At 37.1% G+C, this 20,750-nt stretch overlaps 1 protein-coding gene across 1 annotated transcript in view; it reads left to right on the top strand.

Moving 5' to 3' along the window:
* ITGA1 (integrin subunit alpha 1) overlaps positions 1 to 20,750 on the top strand; it is an 80,199-nt gene that overhangs the window by 55,372 nt on the left and 4,077 nt on the right. Inside the window, exons 13-29 of the mRNA XM_069880497.1 lie at positions 1,170 to 1,313; positions 2,689 to 2,943; positions 3,376 to 3,506; positions 5,188 to 5,351; positions 5,524 to 5,660; positions 6,640 to 6,750; positions 7,299 to 7,384; positions 7,588 to 7,723; positions 8,678 to 8,758; positions 10,059 to 10,135; positions 10,847 to 10,936; positions 11,962 to 12,064; positions 13,471 to 13,584; positions 16,455 to 16,559; positions 17,686 to 17,790; positions 18,644 to 18,736; positions 20,010 to 20,126. Coding sequence (XP_069736598.1) covers positions 1,170 to 1,313; positions 2,689 to 2,943; positions 3,376 to 3,506; positions 5,188 to 5,351; positions 5,524 to 5,660; positions 6,640 to 6,750; positions 7,299 to 7,384; positions 7,588 to 7,723; positions 8,678 to 8,758; positions 10,059 to 10,135; positions 10,847 to 10,936; positions 11,962 to 12,064; positions 13,471 to 13,584; positions 16,455 to 16,559; positions 17,686 to 17,790; positions 18,644 to 18,736; positions 20,010 to 20,126 — 2,049 coding nt within the window. The remainder of the gene's footprint in view (positions 1 to 1,169; positions 1,314 to 2,688; positions 2,944 to 3,375; positions 3,507 to 5,187; positions 5,352 to 5,523; positions 5,661 to 6,639; positions 6,751 to 7,298; positions 7,385 to 7,587; positions 7,724 to 8,677; positions 8,759 to 10,058; positions 10,136 to 10,846; positions 10,937 to 11,961; positions 12,065 to 13,470; positions 13,585 to 16,454; positions 16,560 to 17,685; positions 17,791 to 18,643; positions 18,737 to 20,009; positions 20,127 to 20,750) is intronic.

Below are 20,750 nucleotides of genomic sequence, written 5' to 3'. Positions count from 1 at the left end.
CAAGCCTAAAACCATTGATTTTGCTCCTTCTATGTATTATTGTTGGACTGAACAGAAAGTCAGCTTCTGCAAGACACTCCAATTCAAATGCTGTCTTAAGAGCTCCTACTCCTCTTAGCACATAGAAGGCACTATTTGTACCTTTCAAACCCAGGAGAGTGGAAAGCTGAATGGACTGTTCTTAAATAATATGTCTGAACATAAACCATAAAACAATAAACAAGCAAACAGACCAAAAAGATCACAGAATCACGGAGTCACTAGGATGGAAAAGACCTCCAGGATTGAGTCCAACCATTCCTATCAACCATTAAACCATGTCCCTGAGCACCTCATCCACCTGTCTCTGAAATACCTCCAGGGATGGTGACTCAATCACCTCCCTCGGCAGCCTCTGCCAGTGCCCAATGACCCCTTCTGTGAGAAATTTTTTTCTGATGTCCAGCCTGAACCTCCCCTGGCAGAGCTTGAGGCTATTGCCCCTTGTCCTGTCCCCTGTCACTTGGGGGAAGAGGCCAGTGCCCTTCTATTTACAATCCCCTTTCAGGTAGTTATAGAGAGCAGTAAGGTTTCTCCTCAGCCTCCTCAAGGCTAAACAACCCCTGTTCCCTCAGCCACTCCTTGTAAGACTTGTTCTCCAGCCCCTTCACCAGCTTCCTTGCTCTTCTTATTCCAGAGCCCTAACATCCTTCTTGTGGTGAGGGGCCCAGAACTGAACACAGTATTCGAGGAGCGGTCTCACCAGTGCCGAGTACAGAGGGAGAATAACCTCCCTGGACCTGCTGGCCATGCCGTTTCTGATCCAAGCCAAGATGCCATTGGCCTTCTTGGCCACCTGGGCCACTGCTGGCTCATATTCAGTCAGCTGTCAACCAACACCCCTAGGTCCTTCTCCTCCAGGCAGCTTTCCAGCCAGACTTCCCCCTAGTCTGTAGCTGCACAGGGTTGTTGTACCCCAAGTGCAGGACCTGGCATTGGCCTTGTTAAACCTCATCCCATTGGTCTCAACCCAGTGGTCCAGCCTGTTCATGTGGGTAGCAAAGAAAATTTCTACCCAAAGGTTAACATTTGGCATTGTTGTAAGCAATCATAAAACAGGTTTCTGAATAGGAAATATTGCATGATGTTGCTGACTCTGTCTCTAATTTATACCTTGTATTTTCCTGCAGATTGGGTCATACTTTGGAGGGGTTATTACTACAATTGACATTAACAGGGACTCATTTACAGACCTTCTTCTTGTTGGAGCTCCTACATATATGGGAACTGAGAAAGAGGAGCAAGGGAAAGTATATGTTTATGGTCTAAACAAGGTAAAGTTGATGTTTATTGACCTGTAACAAACATACACCCCACTGTCTTCATATCGTTATTTTAAAGAAATACAATAATTTATGCGGCGGAAGATGACCTGTTGAAACCACAGGAATGTGATTTTGACAACTGAGAGTTTAATATAGATTATTTTTGAAAACTTTCTTATCAACTCTCATTTTCTCACCGTTTTTTCTAAGAGTATATTTTATACATAAGCACTATATCCTGTAAACTGCAATATAACATCTATCACATTTTCTTTTTGCTTTCATGGATGAGGGAAAAATAGGGCTCATGCATCCTAAAAGGAAGTGCTTCAATGTCTTTATGACTTTCTTACCAATCTAGAGCTAAAACCCATACACCCAACAGCTTTTAAACATGTTAGTATATAGCAATTGCACCTCAACTTCTTAATTTTATGAGTTTCTCCCTCCAATGTCTATTTTAATCTTTTTCTTCTTCTTTGATTCTTTTAGTTGTGTACCATTGTGTATCATTATAATAGTTATCAAAGAATGTATTAGCAATAATGGTGTCCTGAAATACTGGTGCAAGAAAAGGACCTGAAGAGGTTAGATCTATTTGACAGGGATCTCTTCCAGTTTCTACATGTATGTTGCTAACAACCATTTGCTGGTGAATAGGGCTGGCAAGAAAACAAGAATTCCATGTTTTCCAGTAATGTGAGGGTTTGAAATTTACTTTTGCTGTGCTTCCTTTTATGCTTCTCCTAATAAGGGAGATGCAGAAACTTCTTGTTGATACTTACCTATAACATGGAACTCATGGGGCCAATCTCTTGGAAAGAGTGGCTTACATGGCATACTGTGTGCATGGGTTTGATCTAGGATCCACACTGGACCAAGAGAATATGTATGTTAAGTCATGGAGAATGTGTCTACTGAGGACAGAATACAGTTGGTGTAAAAGAAATGCTGTCTTTTGTTCTGGAATAGCAATATTGCCATCTGTGTTTCATCAGAAACCTGGTTTACTTTTCAGATTAAGAGGAGGCCTTTAGAAGAATTCTTTACACTACCCTAAGAATCAAGTGGTTTACTTAAAATAACATCCAAATACTGTTATGATACTATGCTTTCCTGTGAACATCTAACTTCAAGAAATATGCAGAGTCATCTAGATGCAAAAAGAAAGGGAGCAAGAACATCTACCCCACACACTGTTTGGAAAGAACATTTGAATTATAGTTACAAAATCACAGCTTCCTACTCTGCAGTCAATCACTAGGAATAGGTTCCAATTATTTCATTTGATTCATGAGTTTGTCTTCTGGACAGGAGCTGTGAAAAGCCTGGGTTGGTAAAATGTTGGTGGAAATCCATGAACTCTGAATCTGTTCTTTTACAGACAAAGTTTGAATATCAGATGAGTCTTGAACCCATAAAGCAAGCATGCTGTTCGCCACTGAAACAGGACACCTGCAAAGTTCTTAAGAATGAGCCTTGCGGTGCACGCTTTGGGACTGCAATTGCTGCAGTGAAGGATCTCAACCTTGATGGATACAATGACGTTGTAATAGGTTCTCCCTTAGAGGATGATCATCGTGGAGCTGTTTATATTTATCATGGCCATGGCAACACAATCAGTAAAAAACATTCTCAGGTATGAAGTTAAACCTTGCAGATTGGACATTGCTGTAAGTGTATGCAGCACAAATCCCTATTTTTTTATATTCCCAACATAGAATCAACCTGTGACTTCAACAGTCATGACAGCTTCTTTTTTAAAAATGTCTATACTTTCAAACTCAGTTTGTTTTAACTGAATTTGTCTCTAATAATGTTAGAAAATAAGTTTGCCTGTTTTTATTAGAAACCTGCTGAAATGTTCTGTATAGCCAGAAAAGAAGGTATTTTGCAATTCTGAAAATGTATAGTCTGTTCATCACCATAGTAACCCTTATAGGAGTATTGTAATGAAAATTTAGTGTATTTAAAGAGTCTGAAAGCCATCTAACTGCCAACAAGTGTGTCTTGAATGTTCTTATAAAATCCTTCCTTATGCACTGCATAAAACTCTTAATACTTTTCACAGCGCATTGCGTCAGGTGGAGATGGGGAGAAAGTGAAATTTTTTGGCCAGTCGGTGCACGGAGAAATGGATTTAAACGATGACGGACTGATTGATGTCACCATTGGAGGCCTTGGTGGGGCTGCCCTCTTCTGGTAATGGATGCTCACAGCAGCTGACAGGCTAGAAAATAATCCTACCTCTTGAAATACCAGCGTAACTTGCATGTACTATTTTTTGGGCTGTTGTTGAGGATACTTGTTTTATCACGTGCTTTTACACTGCCTGCGAATCTTCATATTTTCATGTCTCTCTGGAGGAGTGAGTATAAAACTCAATGGATAACAGTAACAAATATAAGAATGTTTTAGAAACCTTCTTAGCCTACTATGAAGAATTTGTCCTCCAAGGTCATGTTCAGAATACAAACTGATTCCCCTTTTTACACTAAGTAAAACAGGAAAAAATACAGTGTTCTGTTTCTTTACACTGTATTGCATATTATCTTATTAGCAATTAAAGAGAAGTTGAAATGTAAAGGGGTTGCGAAGAAAATTCATTTGACTTCCTAATAAGAAAACTCTAGTTTGTGTCCCTACAGAAAATTTTGAAAAAAAAATAACTAAACTTTCTGGATAAGAGGTAACTAATTTCTTTTGCAAATGACCATGATTCAAGTGGCATAATGGGTAATATAATTTTTAAGGGATAGTAGAAAAATACCTGCAAGAGAAATAAGCAAGGTAACTTGTAATCCTTCATTTCTAAAGCACAACAAAAACTATTTCTCTCTCTGGTAAAGCAGCTGCTAAGGACTTGCTAAGCTTCTTGTTTTCCCTGTCCTGCTATTCCACCTAACTCATTTACTAGATAATTTAGTTTGTTAGGTTTTGATGCCATCCCTGAGGTGCCAGCTTCTCTTCACCTTCATCTGGTAATTTGTCTCTCTAAAAACTCTGTGTGTGAATGCAATGAAATACCTTCACTGTGCTGTTTAAATCACAAATCTGAAGAAAGCTGTTTTGCCAGCTAAATTGGTTGGCAGTAATTTACTACTTTTGGTTTAGTACACTAACATACTCCATCTCAAGGCCAAATAAGAACTGAAATAGGGCAAATGGAGAGGTAGGCACATATTGCAGTGACAAGGGCAAAAGGGAGTTAAAATGAAGCAAATTAATAGTGAATCTAGCCTGTTTATCTACCGGGCCTAAGAGATTGCATGCTACTCTCCATCTTGTGTATAATAATATCTTCATCTGTGGATACCTGTGAGCGTGTGTCTGGGTCTTCAGTCTGTTTTAAAATGGGACTGGCTCCATAGTGTTGCTTAAATGTTTTTTAAATTATTTTCTTTCATCTATTATCTGTTCTGAAACCAGTGCTGTGGAGCACTGTGGAGAAACCCTGTGACCACTTTCTCTCTGTCTGGTAAAGCAGTTGTTGTTTAGTGCTACTATGTGGAGAGTGCATAGCTAATTATTTGTCTAGACCATCACATAGGACAAGAGGAAATTGTCTCAAGTTGCATAAAGGGAGGTTTAGATTATATGTTAGTGAAAAATATCTTCACTGAAAGGGTTGTTGAGCACCACAATAGGCAGCCCGAAGAAGCAGTAGAGTCCCTGGAGGTATTTAAAAGACATGTAGATATGGTGCTTAGGGACATGGTTTAGTGGTGAACCTAGCAGTGTTAGGTTGAGGGTTAGACTGAATGATCTTAAAGGTCTTTTCCAACCTGAATGATTCTATATGTGTATGTACATGTTGAATGTTGCACATTTTGTAAGTTCATTCCTAAGATAAAAACAGTAGTCTCTTTGTCTCTTTGTTAAGGTCTCGTGATGTGGCTGAAGTAAATGTTTCCATGCAATTTACACCCAAAAGTATCAATATCCAACAACAAAATTGCCAGATAAATAAAAGAAAAACAATATGCATAAATGCCACTGTTTGTTTTAAGACCAGACTAAAGTCAAAGGAAGATACGTTTGAATCCAGTAAGTAGACAAGCACTAAACCATGGAATCTTTATGCTATAAAATTGCTATGCTCACATTTGTTTGCAACTCTTCACTATTCACTATTCAAAGTCCATTTAAGGTATTGGGGGAAAAGAATAATATGTGAAGGCAAATTGGTTCACAATATTGATCTCAACTTCCTTTGCAGTTCTGCGGTATTGGATTACCCTTGACTCACAAAGACAAATATCTCGAAGCTTGTTCACAGAAAGCCATGAGAGGAAAATTCAAAACGATATAACTGTCAAAGGGTCAGAATGTATTAAACATAACTTCTACATGTTGGCAAGTAAATCATTTAAAATGTTTTTCTCATGTAGATATTATAATAAAACAAAAGTATTCCATTAATTGTAAACTGGAAAACAAATTCTGTATCCACAATTAACCTTAAGAAGTGTACATAAGATTTGCTTACTACTTAGGATTTCTGTATTTATTTCAGAGATAGATATAAACTCTTTACTTACACTTAGATTTTATTTACCTTTGTCTCTTTGTGTTTGTCGTAAGAAAGAGCATAGCACACTAAGTGGAATTAAGCAGCTATCATGGTTAATAGTTTAGGTGCATTCAAAACTCACCAGGAACATGTGAGTAAAAGTCATATTGCATATTGATGCAATTCCTCCTACTAAAATAGAGTAAAAAACTTGCAAATTAGGTTTGGGGTAGAGAATACTCATTCACTGCAAATCAGAAATGTAATTAGCACCTAAGGGTGTGAAATTACCCAGTTTGTAACTTATGTCCAGAGTGAATGGAGGTGTACACTATAAGCTACTCAGACTTAAAATATTTAGTGACTTCACAGTCATATCATAATTCAAAACTAATGCTAAATGATGCTTCGAATTTGCTTGAAAATGCAATACATCTCCTAGCAGCAGGCCTGTTTGACATCACACAAGGTGATACTTCTGCTGTTCATCTTACTGATCCTTTAAGCACAACTAAAAAAGGCAAGTCTGTGAGTTGACCATTCTAAGACGTGCTTAAATGAAACTGTGTTGGGTATGCTAAGGCTATGTGACATTTTTATGATAAGATGAGATGCACAAAAACATTAGTAGATGTTTTTTAAGGATTAGCTTGCATATTAAATGCTTTATCATCAATTGCAAGCATTCAAATGGTTCCCTAGTATGGCTGGCGACAGTGTGGCTGAAAAACATTTTACTTCAGCATTATTTGAGTTTTTTTAAACTCTGTAGACATTAAAGAGAATGTCCATAACAGCAATTTTGTTTTCTTTGTGTTCTAGGATAAGCCTGACTTTCAAGACTCTGTAAAGGTTTTGCTGGAGTTCAATTTTTCTGATCCAGAGAGTGGACCTGTTCTTGATAGCAACCTGCCAAATTCAATATCTGAATATGTAAGTCAGCAAGATTCTACATTAATAATGGAAGTATTTGAATAGTCCTCACAAGATCTGAAAGTAGTGTCCACAAATTGGCTAAAGATGGAGGCTTGTTGAGCCTGCTCAAAAGATGTTTCCTTTAAATGAGTTTTCAAGACTGCAAAGCTTGATTGAGTGTGCTTGAGAACTAATCTGGAGTTTTAAAGCTGTCCGGACTTAACTGAAAATAGAAGAGAGTACAAGCAATTTTCCTGTTGTTTTTTATGTAGATATAGCAGGACAATGTTAGTCACACTTTCATGGGCCTTAGCATCATTCATATTTCTACTATTGCCTCTTTTTCTAGTCTAGATTAATCACTTAGAAGGGAATGAGTAAAAAGGTTATATTTCACCTATGCATTTTAGAGGGTATTAACATATTTAACTAATTAGTATTAGGGAAGATTTCCTTGACTGTCAGACAGAAGTCCTTCTATAAAATTAGATAATTAGTTAAAATATAAATATTTTGTTTTAATAATAAATGTAATAAAATTGAGAATAAAAATACTATTGTTACAGATTCCTTTCACAAAAGATTGTGGAGCCAAAAATAAATGCATTTCAGATCTTGTTCTGAATGTAAAAGCAAGCATAGCCGGAGACAGGTAACTATACTGAGTTTCTTGTATTACTTGGTATCTTTACAAAATTTCTATGTAAATTATGTATTCTCTAGTCTACTATGATAATGCTTTGACATAATCTCCAAATCAGAAACAACATAGTCAGGACACTGAAAGAAGTTCCTCTTTATGTTAAAAACAGATTAAAAAGTTAAGACGTCCAACATTCTCACTTAATTTTACAGCTCCTCTCCATTCATCGTGAAGTCACGCAATGATAAATTCACCATCCAGCTCTCTGTGAAGAACAAAAAAGATAGTGCCTATAATACCAGAGTTTTGGTTCAGTATTCTCCAAATATTATATTTGCTGGAATTGAGGTAAGGATCTCTCACATTTTCATGTTTATGATAACACATATTGCTTGGAAGATCTGAGGAAACCTTTGTATTAAGCCTGAATTGCACTGCTCTGGCATCATCTAAGTTGATGAAAAGAGTTAACCTGGGAGTTCTGCCCTCACTTACCCCTGAAAAAGATTGTATTTGTTTTCACCTGACTGGCCTCTTGGCTAGCTACTGTCGACTACAGACACGAGTTTCACAATGACACTTAGACAGTAAGTGACTGAATCTTAGATAACTGTTGGTACCATGAATAATATGTACATCTGTAGCCCCAGAAATGACTCATTCTTCATCAGTACACCTCCTGAGCCTCTGGAATGCTTCTTTTGCATGTCTAATAGAAAAAACACTGTCTTGGTAGGGTAGCATTGATAGTGCCTGCCTTATCCATGCTTCTGAAATCATTTACAAAGTAGCTGTTTTTCTGCCTGCTTCAGCAGGTATCTATGAATTTAGGTTTGTTCAAGTGGGAAACGTTAGAAGTTTGTTTCCAGTCAACAGCCCTATTGCACATAGTAGCAGTCAGGGACCATAGCACTGATGCTGACCCTGTGGCAACAATTATGAAGGTCACTTTTATTACCAAGTTAGGAACATGTTTACGACATTACACATAAAAATTTGTGCCTATATATGTGTTGATCTGCTAAATCCTGTCATTAATTTGCATGATGCCCAGTTTCTATATAATTGCTAATGTTCCAAACACTTTCACTGGGAGGGAAAAATGGCTACTACTTGATGTATATAGGTGGTATCTGTTTTGGAGAAGTTATGGCTTCCTATTTTTGTACCACCTCAATTAAGGCTTTGACTCTTAGGATGTTTTGATAATGAAAAGTGGCAATTTTCAACAGGCCCTTGAGCCTAGTGAAAATTTAAAGAGAGATTGAACAAGGTCATGATTTCTTTTTCTTTTTCCTTTAGGATATACAGAAAGATAGTTGTGAATCTAACCACAACATCACCTGTAAAGTGGGATATCCATTTTTAAAACCTGCAGAAGAGGTAAAAAGTTCTGCATGCAAGTTCTCCTTTGTCCATGTCCATGCCAAGGCAGTTCCTGTCACCTCTGAATTTCTTTTTTCTTGTATTCACCCCAAAACCTGTCCATGCATGTTTCCCAAGCTATTGTTGATATGAACTGCATGGAGCCTGATAGGTAAACATCATATCTTCAGTATGTGGCCAGTCAGCTGTGCTATGTGAGGAGGTAATCAGTGTATATTGCCATTATCTACCCTGACAGAAGTCAAGTGGCACACTTGGCCAGAAGAGTCTATCTCAAGAAGTATAGGATATTGAGTAGCATATACTAATAAGATATTACGTACCATGGTGTGGCTTCTTACAAATCGGAGACTATGACTAGTTATTTTGTACCTAAAGTTTAATCAGGTGGTTGAAAAGAGAATAAACTGACATGTGGAAATGTTAACCAGCTGCCAAAGCCAGCTATCAAGACTTCACCTCTGCTCAGCATGGAGTCTGAGGCCTTTCCAGCAAGCAGTCCCCTTCAAATTGAGCTGCAGCTTGGATGGCTCCAGTGATAAGTCTGTATCTCCTGCTTACATAGAGAAGGAGCTTTACTAACCTAAAACAACTTTCTTTGGGTCACATTGTGATGAAGATTTGTGCACATTAAAGGAAAAATAAAAATCTGACCTTTAAAATCCTGAACAGTACCAAACAGTAAAACTTTTGGTTCATATGAAATTACCCTCAAGTGTCAGGATATGAAAAGGAACGTGTCTGGGACAGTGTTCCCAAATATTGTGTAGTGCTAAATTGTAACAGATTTTCCCTAGTTATAATGAGCGGTGAATTTTTGTAAGCCCTAGTAGTCATTTGTTCACATTGTAAACATTTCTGTTGGATAATTTAGGTGTTTAAATACATGTATTAAGAGAGATTCCATCAGCCTCTATAAGCAACTCATCTCCACTGTAATTGAAAGGCTTTAAAGCTATTGTTTCTTTCATATTAGAGAAAAAGTGTTCTGGTAAATTGCTTGCAAGACTAATTGGTTTCAATTAAAAATTGTTTAGCCATATATTTCTAATATACTGTATAAGAAGTTTTACTGAGGCTTCTCAGTTCTGAAAATTTGAGGCTTCTTCCTACTAACTATTAGATCTCCTTTTTGGTTTGGACAAATTAAAAAAAAATCATTCATAGAAAATAATTAAAATATCAATAAGCATTCCATAGATAAGATTTGCTTATTTTTTGTCAGATCAAAATTTATAATTATGCTGTTATATCTTTTTTTTTCCTTTCAAAATGTGCAATGTATTTCTCCAAACAGATTTCCTTCAAAATATCATTTCAATTCAATGCATCATATCTCCTGGAAAATGCTACTGTTCATGTATATGCAACAAGGTTAGTTGCAATTATTACCTGTATACTTTCTCTTTTTTTTTTTTTCTTAGAAAGCTCTACAGCTTTGTATTTGGTTTTAAAATAAGGATGGCTTTTCTGAACTCATAAGTGGATAAACAGTCTATAGACCTGACACCTTTAAGGATGTACTTGGTCCAGCAGTAGACTGAGAGGACTAAAATAAATAGCTGCTTGTCTCTACAGCCTGTGAGCCACAAACAAGTCATCATTTCCCGTAGTTTTACCTTCATAACAGATTTATTGTCTTAAAAAATTACTGCACACTTTAGCATGAATCACAGTTTATGCTAAACAAAATGGCCTGGCCTTCAAAGAGCAAGAGCATTGCAGCAGTTATCTATGCTACAGAAATGCACTTGGCCTCAGTTTTCTGTGCCTGCAAAATTCAGGGATAGTGTGAAAGTGATAGCCCTTGCTCAGCCTGTTTAATTCAATCAAATGTAGTCTGTAATTTCAATAAAGATGCATCTCTGAGCTGTGTGTGTTGCAAGGTTCAACTTTCTAGCCACTGTAAGTAGTCTTTTGAATTTATTTTTAGGAGACAGTAATTAATGGGAAATGAGTAATGTGATTTCATACCTAGAGCAGTAGACATTTCAGTTTCTTAAGATCCCTTCTCACGTACTAGTCAAGTTGCATGTGTTGATGAATATCACAGTCTGATCTGTGGTATATGTTGTCTTATTTTAGTGACAGTGAAGAACCTCCTGAGACCTTGAGTGACAACAGAGGACACGTTACTATTCCAGTAAAATACGAAGTAGGATTAATATTTGTCAGGTATTAATGTTTCTCTGTACTTTAACTTGCTGGCAGAGTAAATAGAAAGTGTTCAAAGAGAATTTAGTGTTGTTTTGTGGTAGAGCTGTGCTCAGTATCTACAAATGACAGCTTCTAGGCTCATGAACAGGAAGCACAGGCTTTGCTGCAAAGAGCAGTTACCAGAAATAAAGGAGCAGGAGCTGCCCATGGTTTTGCGGTTATCTCCATTTTAAATTTGATCCGTCAAGTACAACAGCACCTTTGATTCTTGTACTTTGCTTTATTCATTCAAAGGCATTTCAGGTACATAAGAAAGCAAATATTTCCAGCTCCCTGACGGCCATGAGTTTGTATCAGTATAATATTGCACAGTGTGGAGTTTGATTTCCAGCTTCAAAAATTATCCTTAATTTTAGATTCTCAGAGTTTTGGGGTTTTTTATCAATTCAGACAAAAACTTTAATTTGGGTCTTTTAGTACACTTTAATTTCAGAAACAGCTAGAACTCAGTTAAATTCCATCCCTGTAAAACATTAAAAGTGGTATTGGTAAATTGCATGCTGTCCATGTCTAAATAATTAAGTCAAATTCCTTTTGGATGGATTTAATGATTCAAATCCAGCCTTTGTTTGTCCCATAGGGAATAAGGTTGAAGATAAAATGTGCTGATTTTGTTCTCTTTTTACTTGATTATGCCTTTTATAGGACCCTGCCTGCCACCTGGCAACACTCAGGATAAGGGACTGCACAGCTAGAATAACAACAGCAAAACCAGCCTCTTGTGTATTATTTTTGAAAACAATATTTCCTCATTTTCTAGTTTTATCTGAACGAAATGTTAAAAGATTACATAATACAAAGTGAGCACCACTCAGAAAATGGATGAATTGAACTTCAGTGGAAATAGCAGCACACTCTTAGTTGCAAGGCTAGTCCTGGAGGATTCATGAAATAATGAAAAATACTTATTATTAATTTCTAGAGTTTTTATAGAACTTCTGTGCTTATTGGAGTTTTTGTTTTGTTTTGTCTTTAATCCACAGTGTTTTCAAAGAGCATCACGTTATAATTGCAGCAAATGATACTGTTCCTACTGCTATTAACACAACAGAGCAGATTGGGGATGAAGTTACTCTGCATTATAGGGTAAGAAACAATTAAAACTGCATGGTGTAAATACTGGCTTCATCCTTTTTCATTTGGTTTGAATTGGTTAATGTGATACCCTATCTTGTGTTTAACACTTTTTATTTTCTTGCTTGTTTTGGAATAAGGTGAGTCAGAGGTTCTCAGAGTAGTCTGTCCCTGCAGACAGATGTGGGTTTTAGAGCTGTTGCCTTCTGCAGGGTAAAGAGAGCATGCCCTAGTAAATCAGAACTTGACCTATGTTCATTGCAGTTTAAAAAGATATTTCCAAATTGCAGTCAACTTTGAAAAAGGCAAATGCCATGCTCCAAGAACTTTGCCTTCCTAATGGAATGAATGCTGCAAACTTAAATCACTTGGAAAAAATATTTTATTGGCCAGAAGCCCAGCCTCAAGTTGCAATAGGCCTGAATTTAGCTATCTTGAGAGCATCCTTTCTTCCCTGTGACAAAACCAGAGCTCAGCAACGGTGCCATATACAAAGGATAAAAGATTCTGAATCAACTTTCTGTCTGGAAGTAACGGGACATGAGAAAGTTATTAGACTCACTAGATAACAATGGCAAAGATTTTTTAACATGTTTTAGCCTGCCTACAATGTTTCACCCAGATTCTTTTTTTAGCTTGAAAGTTCAAATCCACTAATCTCATAGATTTTGTGGATGTTTAAGACATTATTCAGCTTTGCTTTTTATATATAAAAGCTGATGGGCTGCAGAGCATATGGTTTGTGATCTTGTGAATGCAACTCATCTCTGCAAGCAGCTTATCACAAATGAGCAGTCAGAAGAGAAAAGTTAAACAGGTTCTTGAATACTTGTGAAGCTCACACCCTTCAGACACAGGATCACCATTTCCTCAGCCACTAATTCCACCTAGGCATTTTCTCCATCCTTGGCCACGGCAGGTGTGCTCAGAAGAAGCAGCAGCTTTCAGATATGTCCTGTGATCTTCTCAGGGAGAACAAGGGAGAAGAGCCAATAAACAGGTGGGCTGTTGCCTCAGCATGGCTGAAGAGGGACCAGCAGTGGCTCCTCTCCCATGTTACAACAATTTGGGAGCTTTTTTAAAAACTGAAATGAATTACCTTAGATAGAATTCCCAGATACTAAGAAGATGCAATAAGAAAGACAGCAAGAAGTCATTTATGTCAAAATGGCCCCTTTCATCCTGTTCATTTGGTTTCCTCCAGCAGAGCATTTTACTAACAAAGACCACAAGGTCTGCTGTTTCACAACTGTCTGTTCTCAGGGAAGAAGTAAGAGTTCATCACACCACTTCTTGTGTAACTCTGAAAATGTTAAAAATCACAGAAGAAAAGAAAAACACAAGAAAGGAAAAAAAATCAAATACCAACAAAATAAGGAAAGTACTAATTAAAACATTTTTCTTTTTTTTTTATGAAGGTTGAAAAAGGTGAACATTTTCCAATGCCAAACCTCTCACTGAACATCTTATTTCCCAATGTGACAGCAGCCAAGAACACTCTTCTCTACCTTACTGCATTGACACATTCCCAAGTAAGCTAGGAATATGTATTTTTATGGTTAATTTAAATTTGAAATTATTTCTGTAAGGAACTGCAAAATGCAGGTGTTTGGGATAATGCCTTATTCCAACGAGTATCTTGCTTTTAGTCTGAAACACAGGATGATGGTGTCTTAAGAGTATGTGCCAATGTGCATAAGAAGACAGAAAGACAAATTTCTTAAAAGGAAACAAGCAAATTTAAAATGGTATTGAGTAATAATTGGACTATAACAAGGTTAATTTGTTATATTGCCAACTGATCATGAGTCCAGCTGAGATGTAGGTGACAGGAGTTTCTTTGGTATTTTTGTCTACTGAGCCTAAGTTTACCTCCCTTGTCAGCAGTACTTATTGCAAAGGCTCTAGTCCTGTGATGAGCTTGGTTTAGAGCTCAATTTCCTGTTCGGTCCCCTTCTTTCTGTTACTGAAATTAGCCTTCCTGCATATCTGCTCTCCAGCACTAGCAATCCTCTGGCTTCTTCCTTTTCTGGGGTCCTGAGACATCTTGAATGGGATGGTAAATCATGTCTTTCAAATACTTTTCACTGCAGCCCTTACCTGAGTTTTTCCATTTCTCTCCTCCAGAGCAGCTGGAGCAGATTATAAGTCACAAAATCATAGAATGGTTTGGATTGGACCTTTAAGATCATCCAGTTGCAACCCCCCAGCTATGGGGAGGAATATGCTGCTCAAGGCCCCATCCAGCCTGACACTGAACAACTCCAGGGACAGAGCATCCACAACTTTCCTGAGCAACCTGTTCCAGTGCCTCACCACCCTCATCATGAAGAATTTCTTCCTAATGTCTAACCTAAATCTTGCCCCTCGAAATTTAAAGCCATTCCTACTCATCCTATCACTGCATGCCCTTGTAAAAAGTCCCTCCCCAGCTTTCTTGTAGCCCCTTTCAAGTACTGGAAGGTCATTATAAGGACTCACCAGAGCCTTCTACAACCCCGACTCTCTCAGCCTGTCCTCATAGCAGGGGCTCCAGCAACTCTGATCATCTTTGTAGCCCTCCTCTGCACCAGTTCCAACAGTTCCATATCCTTTTCATGTTGGGGATTCCAGAACTGGATGCAGTACTGCCAGTGGGGTCTCATGAGAGCAGAGTAGAGGGGCAGAAACACCTCCCTTAAATTGCTGGCCATGTGTCCTTTGATGCAGCTAAGGATAAGATTGGCCTTCTGGGCTGCGAGTGCACATTAATAGCTCATGTCAAGTTTCTCATCAATCACCACTGCCAAGTCGTTCTCCGTAGGGCTGCTCTCAATCACATTATCTCCCATCTTATATTGAAACTGCAAGTGGCCCTGACCCAGGTGTAGGACCTCGGATTTGGCCTTGTTGAACCTCATGAGTTTCACACTTCTCCACAGGCCCACTTCTCCAGCTTGTCCAGGTCCCTCTGGATGACCTCCCATATTTCTGGTGTGACAACAGCACCCCTCAGCTTGGTATCTTCTGCAAACTTGTTGTCTACATTATTGATGAAGACATTAAATAGCACTGGTCCCAGTATTGATTCCTAGGGGACACCACTTGTCACAGATTTCCATCTGGACATTGAGCTGTTGACCACTACTCTCTGAATGCAACCATCCAACCAATTCCTTATCCACTGAACAGTCCACCCATCAAATCCATATCTCTCCAATTTAGAGAAAAGAATGTTGTAGGGACCATGTCAGAGGCTTTACAGGTGTCCAAATAGATCACATCCATTGCTTTTCCCATGTCCACTGATGTGGTTACCCCGTCATAGAAAGGCACTAGGTTGCTCAGGCAGGACTTGCAAAGTCCAATGATTCCAGATATGTAGATAGTAAAACTAGAGCTATATGAATAACTGGATGGCTGAAGAACCCAAATATCACTAAGGGATGACTTAAATTTCTTTTTCTTATAATCTTTCCGTCAGAGAGAGACACACACATGCAAACGAGCTTCTCTCTCCAAATACTTCACTTAATTTCAGTGGTTTGCACCACTGAAAAACAACCCAAATGGTCCAAATGAAACTTCATGTCACTTTAAAACAAAAAAAATCCCAAACCCTCAAAATATTTCATGTATAGAATACAAAGAAATAGTGTCTGTTATTAAATTCCTTCCGCCATTATTTTCATTCCTAGGCAGTCACCACATTTGACCCAAATTTGCACAGAAATTGAAGAAATCTGTGCTTCTTCTGTGGTTATAATTCATCTATCAGTAGCTACACCCTAGTGATGATAGTGTGCCAAAAGGCACTGCAGGGAATTTGCAGTCCTCTTCATGCTAGCAATCTGTATGTGAGTGACCTGGCTGGAAAAAGAAGTTCCTGTGCACTGAAGACAGCAAAGGTTTTCCCAGGTGTTTTTGAAGTATCCACTGACATCTAGCACTGCTGCAGTACCCACTAACCACCCCTGGGCACTGCAACGGAGGCTACCAAATTCTATACTTAATCTGCCTGTTTGCTTGCTAAGCCAAAACCTCTGTGGATTCCCATGCAAAACCTATGTAGCTTTTTTAGTAGCTTTTGCTGGTTCATATAGTGATCACCTTTCAGGAAGCTTTTACTAGCTTCTACAGATGTTTAGGTGTCTGGATAAATTTTAGATTAAATTATCTCATAAAGAGCTCATCTATCATTTGAGATAATGGTTCTTCAATGCCTACGTTGCCTAAATATCCTGTCATGCACTCTTGCAATATGCAGGCTTATTTTATTTAGTGGTTAGTAAATATTATTGATTTTATTAAATATTTTTGATGTAGTTAAATATTATTAATGTTGGATTATTTACAGACCAATTTTTTTGTAATAGATCATATATTCAGACAATAAAAATAATATTTGTGTTTCTGCTAACAGAATGCCATATGCCAAACTAGTTACCCGGTAGATCCTTTAAAGATCAGTGCTGGGAAACCATTTGTGTTGCCAAAAATAAAAGAACCTACAAAGGACACAATTATGGTAAGCCTAAATATGGTATACATGTATATGCATCCTAGATATTAACCCAGATCTTTGAGTTGAGTACTTCTACAATAGATTTATAAGAGCTTCTCTCAAACTGTATGCTATGGAAACTCACTTTGTCTTAATGGTCTGAATAGCCATCTTCATGTAGAATAGCTAAATTTTTTATGTGGTTACAAAGCTGTAGGTGGAACTGAATTCAGGGTGTTTTTTTTTTAAAAAATCAGCAGATCTGTAAGTAACTGTCACATTTGGCAGCTCAGTAAATCTTCACCTTCTGTGTTTCCATTGTAATTAATAAATGGTAATATTCCAAAGCTTCATCTCCCTTGCAACTTTTTTAGGCATCCAGTTGGAAATACTTTCACTGATCTGACAGATTTTCCATGAAACTGATAGAAATGTAATGGATAATCCAATTTGAAAAAGGATTAGCCTCTCACATTTAGATAGAACGGTTGCAAAGTAATTTTGCTCTTGTAGGTATGTTGGCATGTCAGGGGAAAAACCATCATTATACCTCCTCAACATAGGGATACAAGTTGAGTTTCTGGTGCAAATGAAGCCATGCCATGAAAAGATTATTTTGCCATGCATTTCATAGTCTTTCACAGAGGTGATAAAGTTCAAAGCTAAGGAAACTTTTCAGAAGTTGTGAACATAATTCTGCTGCTCTTTGAGCCAGCAAGTAACACTAGAAATTAAAGATACTTAGATTTTCACACACTGCTCTGCTTCAAAGATTCAGGTGTCCCACAGTTTGAAAGGATCAAAAAACACTGCAGAAAAGCACATTCTGTCATATGCTGTACCTCTTTTAGCAGCTCTGCTGGTGCCTTTTGCTGCACACCTACAGTAACAGAGCTCCATCAAGGGTAAGCAAGCCTCCAAAAACTGAGCCTCTCAGTAGACTGAAATAAAAAAGGCTCAAAACCTGAGTACCTGAACTCAGTTTTTGTACTGCGCCGTCCTTTTCACATAAAAAGTTCCAGTAATTATTAACAGCTTAGTATACATACCATAGCAAGTAAATGATATGTAAATATACTAGTTGACATTTTTTATTTTAGTAATGTGAAAAGTCTCTTCCTATTAATTCATGCTGATGCCTTTTAAACAGGACTGTGATACCTACAACTGTGCTTCTATTAATTGTGCCTTGGTCCCATCTGATATATATCAAGTAAATGTTTCATTAAGAGTATGGAAACCTACTATCATAAAAGTAAGTAAATCCTGTTTGTCTTCAGAATACTCTTGGATCTGAGGAATGTAAGCCAATGTTTCTAATACCTATTAAAACTATACTTTCCATTTTCTTAAGTCTCCGCAGTCCTCTAGTATTTGAAATAATTTCTCTTTCTGTTTTAAAATTTCCTCAAAACTAAGTTACATGCAATTTTTTTATCCTTCAAGTAAGCACTTAGAATTTATCAGGAATTTCAAAACATTGTCAGAAGGCACACCTTACTTATTCTGTATTGATGGCCCATTTTTTAATAGCTACTTATGCATCCGTGAACTCTAATTCAGCAGATGAAAGGAGGGGTGCATAGAAGCATATTTTAAATAAATGTTAGTCTGGGAAGATTTCTCAAGTCCAGTAAGGCTTTTTTGATCAAAAAGAGAAGAGGAGAGAGTCCGCTTTAGAGCACATCTCAGTGTTGTCTGATGATTACAACAATGACCAAGCTGTGGTCCGTTTTGCTCAGTTTATATATTTGTAATACTGAGTTCCTGGTTTGTGTCTTTATTTTTTCTCAGGAAAATAACAGGACAGAATGGGGCATACAGCAGAATTTTAGAAAGCACAAATCTGTCCCTGTGGCTAAAGTAGTATTCCAGAATTAATTCTATTTCTCTGAAATCTCTGCTCTCTACTCTTTCCAAGTTGTATTGCTGTCGTGCAGTGACATGTGTGCTGAAAGTGACACACATGTGCAGCTTCACTGACTTCCACATTTTTTCACCATTTCCCAAAATTTTAGCATTAAGTTTTGCTTTCATTGTTTTTATTTCTACAAAGCTTTCTACTTTGAAATACCTTATTATAAGTCATAGCCATTTCCTTTTTTCAGGCAAGTATTCACAGCTTAACCCTTGTTGTGAAAGCGTTACTTCGGAGTGAGAACTCATCACTAGTTTTGAGAAATGATCATCAAAAGCTGGAGGTATGATCATGATAATTCATGGATTTAGTTTTCATAGATGCTGCTGAATCATTCATTTTCAACCATTGCTAGTGAACTAATTCTTACCTGCTCTAATGTATTAGTCTACTCTAAATAAATTATTCCATATTACAGTAGAAATATCTGAATTAATTAGCTGATGATACCAAAATCTCGTCACCCAACAATGTACCTGGGTGAGAAAAAGTGGTTTTTGAAGTATTTCTGCCTGCTGCAGTATAAATGCTTCTGACATCCATGTAAATTAAAAGAATAATTCAAAATCTTTAAGGAATGAACAGTATTTTTTAAATTGTCCTGGGTCATTTAGAAGTGATCTTACTTTGTACATTGTATTTTCTTCATTATTGCCTTAATTGTTCTTTCTTTCTCCTTCATTACCCTGAATACATATTTGAAGCAGGATCTTTTAATTTTCTGAAATTCCCTGTCCCTGTCATTTTCTTAGATAAGACAGCATATATCATTATAGTAGTGGTGCCAGGTGTAAAGAGAAATGTCTTTAATTTTTTTAGGTTTTCAATATGAATTAGATCTTGTGCAAAATATTTTTGAAAACACAAACTTCACAGGTCAACTATTGGCTGGTACTTTATCCTGGCATTTTTTAAGTGATAGATAAAAATTCAATCCAGAAGTCAAAACACAGCTGAAAGGATTGCAGACATAATTTCAAGTTAAATGTTTAGTGTTCATTTCTGCAATGCTTCGTTTGACTATAAATTTTACCTCTAATAACTTCCTAAGTTATCTTAATTCAAACTCCTATATGGTGACATTATTTAAACGTGAATATTCCTTATTTCTGTTTAGTTTACACCAGGTATACCTAGTTTAAGATCAAATTAGTATCTACAGCCTTTGCACTTATTTCATTTAATTGGTTTAGAAGGTTGTTAATCACAGCCACCTTTCAGGGAGGCTGGCACTGAATGATAAATAGGATACTAAAGAAGCTCCCTAATATACACTTCAACTACTCACAATTTTTGTCCTGTGTCCTTTATAACAATTACTAACAACTTATAGCAAGGCTAGCCCTCATGAACTGAAAGCACTTACAAAGTGCAAGATATTATGTACATTTGGGGTTTCATGCTGGAGCTTATTTTCTCAATTCCCTCCTACAAATTTCTGCATTTAGAATAAAGTGGTACCCTGGAAAATCACTATTTACTGATAAAGCCATGTTGCTCTGTTGATATTTTGGATGGACAAATTATTTATTTCTTAAATTCTGAATATTTTGCAGACTATGATTAAGATTTCCAAAGAACTCCCACCAGGTACAGTCCCCTTATGGGTTATCCTCCTGAGTATCTTCGCTGGTCTCTTGATTCTTGCACTGCTTATATTTGCTTTGTGGAAGGTAAGTTCCACATCTTTGTCTTCATGAAAATAAATAAATAAGCTTAAGTTTTGCCCTGTGTCCTGCTGTTAGCTAGAACCTCATAGACAATAATAGTGCCTAATAAGTAGAGTGAAATCTTGTAGAAATGACAAAATAACTAATAATGGTACATTTTTGTGATGTGTAATATGCAATGCTAACCAATTGAAACTTATATAGCCACTATATTTTTAAAGAGATTTTATTACTATTACAAGTTTATTAATGAGGTTTATTTATTTAGCTTTGACTGTGACCCTTGATAACCAAGTTTTCTCTTTGTGCAAGAGATTCTAGGCCTGTTCTGTAAATATTGCCACAAGTGGGCACTCTTCTCCAAGCTACATATTTAGTACATGCTTGCATTAGAAGTCTACAATGTATAATTTTTAGTGTGCATAATCTTTCGAAAAATCTGGCAAGTATAAAATAATTATTTACTCAGTTCAGTACCAAATAGTATTGCATTTTAACCTGTGACATTATGTGAGCATAAGAATGATTCAGCAATCACTCACTATATGTTGGCTGTATTTCGTCTGCTTTCTTGACATATCCGTTCTAGGAAAAACTATGTTGTACTTCAGTGATAAAATATTAAAT

This window comes from Phaenicophaeus curvirostris, chromosome Z, assembly GCF_032191515.1.
Source record: "Phaenicophaeus curvirostris isolate KB17595 chromosome Z, BPBGC_Pcur_1.0, whole genome shotgun sequence".
Classification (NCBI taxonomy): Eukaryota; Metazoa; Chordata; class Aves; order Cuculiformes; family Cuculidae; genus Phaenicophaeus; species Phaenicophaeus curvirostris.
This window is presented reverse-complemented; position numbering and strand designations above follow the sequence as displayed.